The 11,345-nt window shown below is 51.5% G+C and overlaps 4 protein-coding genes across 4 annotated transcripts; 2 read left to right on the forward strand and 2 right to left on the reverse strand.

The window, feature by feature from the left end:
* Window positions 1–412: 412 nt before the first annotated feature.
* Window positions 413–1,561, reverse strand: Z519_04399 (uncharacterized protein; the record flags this gene model as incomplete). The annotated part of the gene is made up of 4 exons (XM_016762145.1): window positions 413–738; window positions 786–1,257; window positions 1,335–1,467; window positions 1,533–1,561. 4 exons carry the CDS (start codon window positions 1,559–1,561, stop codon window positions 413–415), a joined length of 960 nt encoding a protein of 319 aa, XP_016621092.1.
* Window positions 1,562–2,436: 875 nt separating this feature from the next.
* On the reverse strand, window positions 2,437–5,520 carry Z519_04400 (uncharacterized protein; the record flags this gene model as incomplete). Its single annotated transcript, XM_016762146.1, has 1 exon — window positions 2,437–5,520. The coding sequence occupies one exon, from the start codon at window positions 5,518–5,520 to the stop codon at window positions 2,437–2,439; it is 3,084 nt and encodes a 1,027-aa protein (XP_016621093.1).
* A 731-nt stretch (window positions 5,521–6,251) lies between these two features.
* On the forward strand, window positions 6,252–7,727 carry Z519_04401 (uncharacterized protein; the record flags this gene model as incomplete). The annotated part of the gene is made up of 3 exons (XM_016762147.1): window positions 6,252–6,877; window positions 6,927–7,170; window positions 7,245–7,727. The coding sequence occupies 3 exons, from the start codon at window positions 6,252–6,254 to the stop codon at window positions 7,725–7,727; spliced, it is 1,353 nt and encodes a 450-aa protein (XP_016621094.1).
* Window positions 7,728–8,277: 550 nt separating this feature from the next.
* On the forward strand, window positions 8,278–10,983 carry Z519_04402 (uncharacterized protein; the record flags this gene model as incomplete). Its single annotated transcript, XM_016762148.1, has 1 exon — window positions 8,278–10,983. One exon carries the CDS (start codon window positions 8,278–8,280, stop codon window positions 10,981–10,983), a length of 2,706 nt encoding a protein of 901 aa, XP_016621095.1.
* Between the last annotated feature and the right edge of the window lie 362 nt (window positions 10,984–11,345).

Here is an 11,345-nt window from a genome sequence, read left to right on the forward strand (position 1 = left end):
TGGTGCATTCTCTGATGACGGAAGAAAATGCGACAGACTGCAAGCTGTAGCATCAAAGACCCCTCCGAGCTCTGAAAAGAATCATGTACCCAGCTTTTCCTCATTCGTGGGATGTCAAAACTTGCACCCGAGGTCTGCCTCTCATGTGTTGTGCGTGTTGTGCGTGTGCATCTCTCGTATTTCCTGAATGCCAGGGTCGATGGGCATAATGCCACGAGCGAGTGAGCGTGCAAGAAGAATGTGACCAGCGTTTATCGCCTGATACGGCTGCAAAGCTGAAGAATACCTCAAATGTCCTTGGCACGATTCTTTTTCTTTTTCCTTGATGTCCTTGAGGAAAGGGCATTTGACTCGCAGACGAAGCCTTTCCTAAGTCGAAACAAACTCTTCGATTAAGCCTCCTTCGCCTCCCTCACTGTTCGTTCACCATGCATGGCTCCCTCTTCAGCTTCTTCGCAGGCGCGTCTCCTCCTTTCTCTTTCTTCTTCTGTTTGTCTCGGGCCGACTCCGAGCTCGAGTTATTTTCCTGCTTCTTCTTTCCCCTCTTCTTTGGCGTCTTCGGCGCTTCAACAGGAGTACTTGCCAGTTTGTCCTGTGCAGCTTCCAACATGCTGGCAAGTCTGCCCATCACGTCCCAATGGAAGCGCGGGTCACATGTTATGATCTGCTGGAAGGTCGCGTCAGTGCGGTATGAGAGGAAGTATTTGCTTGCGGTTTCGGCGAGAATTTTCCACAGTTCTGGGTGTCGTGTTTCCGAGATAGTGCATTTGGCGGCGGGTTGTTACCAGTTACACCAGTGGCGGAAGCGTCAATGTTCTTGTCAGGAGGAATGCCGCCGTTGTCGCCATCCACGGGACTATCGACCGAGGAATTGGTGACAAAGAAATGAATCAAACATGGTAGCAAATCTTCCTTCACGGCGTCGAGAATTTCGCTGATCTCATAGACTGCTTTCTCACGTAGTTCCATGATGTCATATTTGTCGGCAATAAGGTACATCTTCGCGTGCAGTGATATTGGGGAAAGATTTGTCCGATCAATGTCCCCATCATTGTCGGTTTCTGTCTCGAGGGCGGGCAGAGCGTTGGAGCAAAAGTATGGAGATATCATGCCATAGTTCATAAGACTTTCTAGGTCGAATCCAGCAATGTCATATATAGCCTCGGTGTCGTATTCCTTTGTGTACCACCAAAGGATCAAGTGGGCAATGATGACCGGTTCGTCATCGTCGAGATGCACTTCGTGTCGCTTACCGTCCTGTTGAAGTGTCGAGGAGAGAGGCCTCAGTTAGTCGATTTGAAATGGATTAGAACCTCACGGTATTGAATGCACACCTCGGGCGCGCCGCTGCAGAGCTTTCCGAAGAACTCGTGGCTAGAGATAATGTGACTATGGACTGACCACCGATAGGCTTTCACGATGATATCGAAGTCAGGTTGACGCTCCTTCTTAAGGAAAGAGGCGAAGCTGTAATTACCTTTGAGAGGTCGACGGATCAGGGATGGGAAGTAACGGGCTTGCCAGGTACGTACGTCTTTAGGTCGCTTTCTGGGGCCGCCATGTCGACAAGCTCGACTCCACCTACAACCTCTCCTCGTATGGCTGGCGTGTGGGATCGATCAAAATGTGTTCATGGATGTTCAGTCCAAATGACTGGAATGTCACAAAGAGGGGAGGATGAAAACGAGAGAAATGGTTGAGATACGGAAGATAGGTTAAATACGAGCAAAAAAAAAGGGAAAAGGAAAAGAGCCTTTGTTTCAAGTCGGATTGCCGGTTTATGATGGACCAAGCGATAAAGAGCGCTGATGTATAAAATCAAGAGGAAGAGGGGCAAGATATATATCAGATTGGTGCCTTGGTGTCAAGCGAAAGTGAAGGACACAAGAAATAAAGATGCCACATGCAGCATCTGTATTGAGGGAGGTGGCCAAAATTCACTTGAGGTGTAAGTGATATGGCTGAGGAGGAGGACCTGAGAAGGCCGGGGAATTGGAGAAAAATAGAAAATAGCTCGAAGATATTGATCTGTGAGAAAAGTGCGAAAACATGTATGCACACTTCTAGTCTGCCATTCCTGAATCTCTTAGACAAGGCAGGTCTGAAATAGGTATGCCACTGAACTCGGTGGAGGGACATCCATAGCGAGCATCAGCCCGAAAGCAGAGCTTGCTGGGAAGAGTATCTGGCCACCAAGCCTCGATCTCGCGCGGAAGAAATGCTCCGTGGCACTTCGTGACTTGTGATCTCCGACCATGGAGTATTGATTGCGGTCGCAGACGAAATTGCTCTGTTCTGAGTCGCGCTCTCGGAGAAGAAAGAAAAGAAAAAAGGCCAAGAAATCATTACGGGGAGTTGCTCGTCGGAATGCATTGGGTATCATTTGAGGAGTGGAATAAATATACAATGGGTGGCGGCACTTACTCTACCAAGTGTCTAGCCCTCGACAGACATCTTCAAAGTTTTAACCTGCCATCGATCGGGATCCCGCTCGACCCAGTCTTTCTGCTCCCCGAGAACACACACGGACATCAAATCCGAAGGGAGTTCCACGAGATATTTCTGGGCGACCGCTTGAACAGCCTCCTTCGTGACGCCCAGTAAGCGGTCGCGCATCTCCTGGTCCATATCCTCCGTGATGCCGTACATGAACTCCTTGCTTGCTTCACTGCTCACACTTCTAGGAGCGTCAATGCCTTGAAAGATGCTGAGTTTGCTCTCCTCAAGTTCTCGACTGCTCCAGTCTTTGTCGCGGGCATACAATCCTGCGCGCTCGAACACACTCAACGAAGTGCGAGGATTAGGATCCCGGTACGAAGACATGGTGAACAATCCACTAATGGGGCTTGCGCTAGCTGATGCACCGTATGCGCCACCCTTTTCTCGGACTTCTGGATGGAGGAAGTTGTGGACAAGGAGCTGGCCAAGCACCGTGAGTGGTGCTTTGTCTGGCGAATTATAGAGTGCAGTTTGCAGGCATGTTCCTGTATAGGAGACCTGAAATGGCAAGTCGAAGAATGTTCGCCTTGAAAATGAGGAGCCTGGTACGGTGTCTGAAAGGGCTGGATTTCTCAATGATGCTTGACCTTGCGGGAGTTGCGCAAGAAATCTCTCGATCAGGTCTCGGTTATTCTTCACCGAGCCAGGTTCACACACGACACGCACGGACAAATCGGCTGAGTTGGCGACTGCTATCGATTGAATGGTTCGCAGATTTTGGATAACCTGCTCAAGAGTTTGTGGGTCTCGTCTAGCTGCATCCAGTATGCGGGCGGTAGACTCTATTTGCGAAAGACCAGAAAGTTGATCTTGAATCCGCCCTCTCACCGTCAGGGCAGCAGAAGCGCTCATTACGGCGAAGTGGTGACCACTCTCTGCAACCGCGTCCAGCGCGCCTGATGCCTTAGATTCAAGGAGCTCGCGAATCGCGGCAATAGCCCCCGGACTGTTAAAATCGACATCCAATAACAGCGTGCGAATTAGGTCGAACATTGCTGGAACATTCCTGTCGAGCGCATATCCGTCAATCAAGAGACCTTCTTTGCATTTGTCCAGGCTCCACGGGTCGGGCGCCGCAAATGAAGAGACTGTTATGCCGCCAGTCTTCAGAAGGATTTCTGCTTCGAGGTCTCCCACGGACTTTGTTTTGGTGCCCAATCGCAGCAGTGAGTCCGTAAATAGCGGCATCAGAAGCCTCAGCTCGTTAGGCAGGTTCTCGAAAAGATACTTTGCTTGAAAATACGTGATGCCGTTCGTCTCAGTTTCACGCCACAAACAGTCCACATGACCAATTTTCAAGTGATATCGTGGTTTCCTCTCCTTCTCCCGCGCAATATCGCTAACGCTAAGAGAGGGGAGGGTGTCCAAATTTTTGTCCTGGGCCTTTTCTTGTTCCTCGACGAGTTGAAGTTCCTGTTGACCAAGCTCAGCAATGGCGGCTTCGGGTGAGCTAGCAGTCTTCTTGATGGTGTCTAGAATGGCCTTTCTCCGCTCTTCTTCCCGTGTGTCAAGGGTGACGCCATAAGATTCTGAAGGGCTCATTGTGAATTGCATGCAGTTGTCGTTCAGGAGATATTTTTGTACAAGACGCTCAAGGTGGGTTTCTTCTTTCATCCGTTGTTTGAAAGCGTCAATGATTTCGTTCCATGCCAGCGCATCCATTGGATTCACTCCGTTGAACCACCCAGGGAGAGTTTTTTCTAGTAGACCCATTCCAAAATTTGCGGTCTTGTGCTTTAAGGAAAGCTCTAGCTGATGCATATAACCTTCGATCTTGTTTGGCAGAAATGCTTGGTGAGCCTTGTCCCGCAATATCCTCTGAATGCTCTGTTTCAATCCGACAATATCATCAGCCTTCATGCCATCGAGCCCAATCGAGAACACTCCGACCCTTGTGGAGCCGTCGTAACCGGAATTTGGGCTGAAATTGGTTCCCAATCCCGATTCAATTAATCCTTGATACAGAGGAGAGCCATAGCCATTCATCAGCAATGACATCATTATGCTCGCACAAAAGGTCTCGACAATGTCTGAAGAAGGACAGCCCATCCAGGAAACGGAAGATTTGAATTGCCGGTCGGAGGGTTGCATTGTATCAACAGGGCCAGGGACCTCAAAAGATAGGGGGCCATTGGAGAAACTAATTGGCATCTTGATCTCCAAGTCCGGCGTTCCCTTTTCGAATTTTGATATGGTCTCGTTAACATACTGAAGTTGTTCTGCCAGGCTTAAACTTCCGTATGAGAATATCTTTGCATTGCTGGGATGATAGTTCTTGCGAGAGAAGTCGACGAGCCGATCGTGCGTGAGCTGAGTCATGAACTCGGGATCACCACCAGAATTGTGTAGAGAGGGTATGAGGTGTTCTCTGAACCTGATGTAAAAAAGATAGCTGGCATCCGACATCTGCCCTTTCATCTCATTATAGACAACTCCTTTGAACTTAATATTGTCCTCTGTTGGCGGCCCTCGTGGATCTTCAGGGCCAAGGCGCCATCCCTCTTGCAAGAAGTCTGAGCGTTTCAGCAGCGGATGGAGAGTTGCGTCCATGTATACCGAAGACAAATTGCGGTAGTCTTGTAGATTTGTGGTGGCGAACGGATATGAGGTGTAGTCTGAAGACGTAAATGCATTCATGAAATTGGCCAAAGATCTCGGCATCATCTTGAAGAAGGGATCCCTCACGGGATACTTGTGGCTCCCACACAGTGTGACATGCTCGAGAATATGCGGTAACCCTGTTCTATCGGTAGGATTGGTTTTGAAGTTGATTGCAAAGACATTGTTCTTGTCGTCTCGCGCAACATGGAGGTACTCTGCGCCAGTCTTGTCATGCTCCAACCTCAACGCCGTCAAGTGTAGCTCTGCGACATGCTTGATTTCCCTTAGCGTAAACCCATGTATGCTCTCTCCAGGCTTGGGATAAGCTTCCAAATCTGTCACCGACGCATACCCTCTCCTAGATAGATACGACCTGGCGCAACGAGGAATGCCCTGGCGAATGGCGCCATGCCTGAGCATCTCCCAATCGTAGGATTTACTTTCTCAAACTGCAGAAGCCGCTATCTCGAAGAGAGGATGTCTCGGGCCGGCTCACGGCGGCGCGATAGTGGGGGAGGAGAGTCGACCTGTTGTCAGCAGTTTTCTCAACGATTGCAAACGCAGGAATGGGTATGGAGCGGAAGGCAAAGCAGAAAGCAGAATTGCCTAGCCAAAAGTCGGAGTCACGTGTCCATACCATCCAACCGGCGACACTGTTGACCAATACCAATGTCGAAAGGAGGTTTTACGTTTTGATGAGAGAGGGCACAGATGAATATTACAAACATTGTGGAGGGTCAATCCAAGGCTTGCTGTGGCTAGTCGTGACACTGAATTTTGGTATATTGCGCATTTGTACAGAGTGCTTGGCCGTGAAGGAAATCCCAGATCTGCGCCGGCAGCGGCACGTCCTCCGAACGAGGTTCACCTCGATCGATCTCTTTCCACCTTGCTTGACGGTCCTATTTCCTCTTCTATGTGTCCGCATAATTTACACACAACATAGAATAGATCAGTTATCACCTTGACACACGGATTTTTCATACTCGTCGCATTCAGTGCATTTCAATTGCCCTCTGACGCCACTGTGAAAGCCTTTGTCGCAGATGTCAAGGCCGAGCATCCTAGCCGCGGGCACGAGTTTTGAAGGCTGTCGCTGGTCTTGAAGGTATATAAAGGCCACAATTCACAACCCAACACTTTCCGATCCTATGGCTACCGCAGCGCAAAGTCCGACCTCCCAAACCACGAATGGCGACACTCACGATTTGCCCCCGCCCGCACCTACAGCAAAGAAAGGCAAGGGAAAGAAGGACAAGCAACTCAGTGCCGAGGAAAATGCAAAATTAGTACAGGCGCGGCTGTCACAGCTGGAGCAGGAGAAGGCGGGCGATAAAGCTCAGCAGGCGGAGATCGACCGTGAAGTGAAGAAAGCCATCCGTGACCTCAATGAGTTGATCAACGGCGTTGAGCCTCTGAAGGGGATCGACCTCGTTAAGCAGAAATATGAGGAGCTCCTTGCTGAAATGAAAAAGACAGAGCGCGAACACCTCAGAGCCAAGAAGAGTCGCGATCAGTACCAGAAGGAGGCCGAGAAATCCAAGTCGGAACACAATAAGACCACCACCATGAAGGATAAACTGGAAAAGCTGTGCAGGGAGTTGACGAAAGACAACAAGAAACTCAAAGATGACAATAAGAATCTCGTGGAGAAGGAAAAACGGGCGCGAGAAAGCATCAATGAACGTTTGGATCAAATGCTTTACGATGTGCAAGAAGCTATGAACTCCAAGACCAGCGCACATCCCGAGAACCTTCATCTTGAGCTTGACGAGCTGTCCGTATGCACCATGATGGATTTTGGAGTCATGCTAATGCGCCGCCAGATTCAGGACGCGATGCAAAGTTCTAGCAGATCAAGCCGAAATCCGAGAAATGCATTTCAAATCAATACTTCGGCACAAGGATGCTGAGATTGCCCACCTGCAAGCTAAACACGAGGTTGAGCGTCGAAGAGCAGACGCTGAAGCAGCTCGGTGCCGCACCCTGACGGGCCAAGTGGGAACCTTCTCTCACACGGAAGCGGAGCTACGCAGTCAACTGAATATCTACGTGGAAAAATTCAAGCAGGTTAGTCCCGTTCCATCCCTTACCTTATTTTGATAAGATGCACGAGCTGAAACTCTTTGCTCACCATCCAGCAGGTGGAAGACACCCTCAACAACAGCAACGAGCTATTCCTCACCTTTCGAAAAGAGATGGAGGAGATGTCCAAGAAGACGAAGCGGCTCGAGAAAGAAAACCTCACGCTCACGCGCAAGCATGACCAAACCAATCGCAACATCTTGGAAATGGCTGAGGAGCGCACAAGGGACAAGGAGGATCTGGAGAGGCTGAGAAAGCAGGAGCAGCGGATGCGGAATATCATCAAAATCATGCAGGAACAAGGTCGAGGTCGGCCGGTCCAGCGAGAGGCAGTGGACGAAGAAGGCACTGAAAGCGAGTATGACGAAGAGTTCGAAGATGACGATGAGGACGACGAAGCGAGTTATGAGGCAGAAGAGGAGTTGGCGACCGAAATCGCGAAGCCGGTGTTTGGACCAGTGCCTCCACCAGAAATGGTCGCCGCAAAGGCTAATGGCCAGAAGACGGCGACGGCGGCGCTTGTCAATGGTATCCAACATTAAAGATGTGCATACAAAATCCCACTTGTATTCTTTTGGAACCCAGGAACAATTGAATTAGCTTGCGCGTTTATATCGGTACCTAGGTACCCATCCGGCCAGTATACAAATACAGAGAACCACTTCGAAGGTTGGTGTGAGCGGCTGTATCACGTGGCTGACCATTGGAATTGATGAGCTATGCCTGGCTAACCCTGGTACCTAGCTCGCTAGATATGAACTTCGTACCTCGTATGGTGGCTACGTAGGGGGATGGTGGCTCGGCGCATGCGTCACTCCGCAGGAACACAGTTCGGAAAAGAGACCAAAGTGGCCCTCTCGCTCTCTCGCCCTCTCACCAGATTCTTGCGTTGCATGTGAACTACTTGCCCAGTGTCCCAACAAGAGCCCACCTGCCTACCCATCCCATGTCAGGATGGCTTTCGTGTCTGCGGTGCTTGCAGTACCTCTCTTAGACATTTCCGACCCCCCGTGAAAGAATTCATATGATAGACTGCGACGACTCTCCTACCCTTTTGGCGCCCGACCGCAGGTGCCGCGGCTTTGCCCTCCGATGACGCCTCTGCAGCTCACGAGAAATGATTCTGGCCGATCGACGTCCCAGGAAATCCACGACCAACATGACCTGACGCTGTCTCGCACGCCACGTCCCTATCTTCTGCGGGCAGAGAGCCTGAGGACGGTGCAAAGACAACCAACTGACAATGGCTCTGGCGTCGTCTCGAACGGACATGTTCCTTCCCTGAGACCCAGTCGCTCCGAGTCCAGTGAGAGCGGCACAGAGGCAGACGACGAGAAGGGTCCTTTTCTCAAGGGGCTTCCTGCCCCCCCTCCGCGTCTGCACAAGGGACTTCGAGGGACTTCACCGGCCAACTTGACTCCCGCTCACAGTCCGCTTCCTACACCTCCAGCCTTCGTTGAAGGAGACGGCCCCCGGTTTTTCGACTCGGCACAGAGGACCGGGAAAAAATCACAACGGACAAGGGAGCAGGTGAGAGACTACGAAGCGTATAAGAAACGGAAGCGACGCGAGATCGTTCGACGATGCACAGAAACCTCGCTTCTCTGTGGCATTGGGGTTGTCGTTTGGAACAGCAGAGGTGGTTCAGCAGGCCTCAAGGACTGGCTCAACGAAGCCGCGGCATTCCTCTTCCTTCCACCAGTCGTCTACCTGACCTATCCGCTCAGACTTACGGCGCGTGCCTTGACTGGCAAAAAATCTGTTCTGCAAGCATTCAGGCTAGGATTCCACATCCCCTCTCGATTTGACCCCGGACCGTTATTGTATCCGGTGATGCTGCCGCTCATGGTATCCATTTCACTGTTTCACCGGAATGTTGCTTTTCTCCCAACCGCAATTGTCTGTGGACTGTCGTCGATACCGCCGATGATTACAGCAACACCAACGACTCCAGCGATTGGCGAGCATCTGCATTGGCTTCTTTCCATCTTACCTCTACATACCTCGAAGTACCGATTATATTCGACCTCAATTTCGAAGCCATTGTCACTGAAAGTTGAACCCGGTTCTCCCGTGACTAGGGAAGACCTGGTCGTCTTGTTTCCCCTGCACCAGGCTTTAACCTCAATGCTCGGGTACCTTACGTCCTCAAGCCTGGATATTTCAGAACTCCATCTGCTCTCGTCAGCGCTAATAAATCTCTACATTTTTGCCCGAACGCCCCAAGCCGAGATTCTCAAGGCAATGATATGGCTCGGGGGTTTGTCCATTTTCATTACCTGTCAGAACGTTCTGATGTGGGAAGTCGCCCTGGCACGAGTGCCCACTTGGAGGCTGTTGCGCTCACGGCGGCCTGGGGGATTGATCTCCAAGTTCGATCAATACCTATGCACCTTTCTTGTGCGGATCAGACGTCAACGCGTAGCGGTAGACAGCTCGGACACTGAGGATGAGGTGCAGCCCATGGTTTCTATTCCGAGACTGAGACCCAGATTGAAGCTGCAACTGAACGGCCGAGCCTTTTCTGCTACCGATTCGGCTCAGGAGCCGGCGTCAGCCTTTGACATCCCGCTTTCCAAGGCTACCTCATTGGACACCGCGGCTTTGTCGACACCACTCCGAAGGAACACATTCACAGCTTTTGACCAAGGTCGCCGCAAGCATCAGATGCCGACTGTAAAGAAGGTAAAGCCAGCTCCTATTGGCCCTTCCGCCGCGTTCCTATCATTCAACGTGGAACAAGCTCGAGTTCGAAAGTATGCATATGCGGCGATCGCGTACATGTTTGTGATTATCACAATTCTGGGTCCGGTTCGGCTCTATGTTGGCCAACGAGCATTGTCAAGCCATGAACCCGTTGGTTGGGCCCTGGGCTATTTGCTCGGCAATCTATCCATCGTCAGGCTTTGGGTTGTGAGCAACAATCTCGAACGGTGGATTTGCCTCCCAGCTCGAGAAATAGACCACTCGCTGCCCTTTGAGGACGGTGTTATTGAACGTGCCCGCCAATATGCCCTGGGAGCAGCCAACACACGCCTCATCATCTGTGCGTATTGCCTTGCGGTGCTGATGGCTGGGATAGCCGCGGTCCTCCGCCTCACCTCGGTGGTCGAGGTCGACACAAGACGCAAAGTCTTCCATGGCATCATGGTCGCAATGCTCTTACCAACGACTTTTGTGGACCCTTGTTTTATTGCGTTGGCGCTCAGTTTGATTTTGGCGATTTTCCTCCTGCTAGATCTGTTTCGAGCGTCGCAGCTGCCTCCGATCTCTAAACCTTTGACTGTTTTCCTCGCGCCATACGTAGATGGGCGAGATCATCGAGGGCCAGTTATTGTGTCGCATATTTTCCTGTTGGTCGGATGTGCAATACCACTGTGGCTGTCACTTGCCGCCGCTCCGCGCGTGGGCAAAGATCCTTGGGCTGGCTGGGATACAACAGTGCGTGATCTGAGCATGGTGAGCGGCGTTATCTGCGTCGGGATGGGCGATGCGGCGGCCAGCTTGATCGGACGGCGTTACGGCAAGACGAAATGGTACTGGGCGGGAGGGAAGAGTTTGGAGGGCAGCCTCGCGTTTGCGTCGGCGGTGACATGCGGTCTCTCGGCCTGTTGGATCTGGCTCAGATTGGGTGGCTGGGCCTCGTGGCATGGCGGCGATCCTTTTATGTTGATGCTGGGAAAGTGTGTGGTCGCGGGGACAGGGGCGAGCCTTCTGGAGAGTACTCTGACGGCGGCAAACGACAATGTGGTTGTTCCGGTTGGACTCTGGCTACTAGTGAGGGGCTTGGATATATAATCCGGTGTGGGCGCACATCATGGCCAGAAAATCCAGCTGCTCCCGTGCCTGGATACCATGTTGGTATAGGAAGATTTGCAACCTCGAGCAGCTCCACTTCTGGGCAGGCAGAAAGGGTCCTTGTCCTTCTTGTCTTGGGCATGCTTGCCGCCGTTCCGGATCCTTGCGAGCTTATTTTACGGTGCCACTACGCCAGGTACACAGAGCAGATCCGGCAGAACGAACCCACTCGGCAAAGATGGACTGTCGGGCGATTCCGTGGAAGTGAGAGTCAGATGTTGGGGGGCGGTGATTCGTGGATGGCAACGAGAGGCAAAGAAGCCCGGGGGAGCCTGAGATTATTTGACTGGCAGCTGGCAGCT

This window comes from Cladophialophora bantiana, assembly GCF_000835475.1.
Source record: "Cladophialophora bantiana CBS 173.52 unplaced genomic scaffold supercont1.6, whole genome shotgun sequence".
Lineage (NCBI taxonomy): Eukaryota > Fungi > Ascomycota > Eurotiomycetes > Chaetothyriales > Herpotrichiellaceae > Cladophialophora > Cladophialophora bantiana.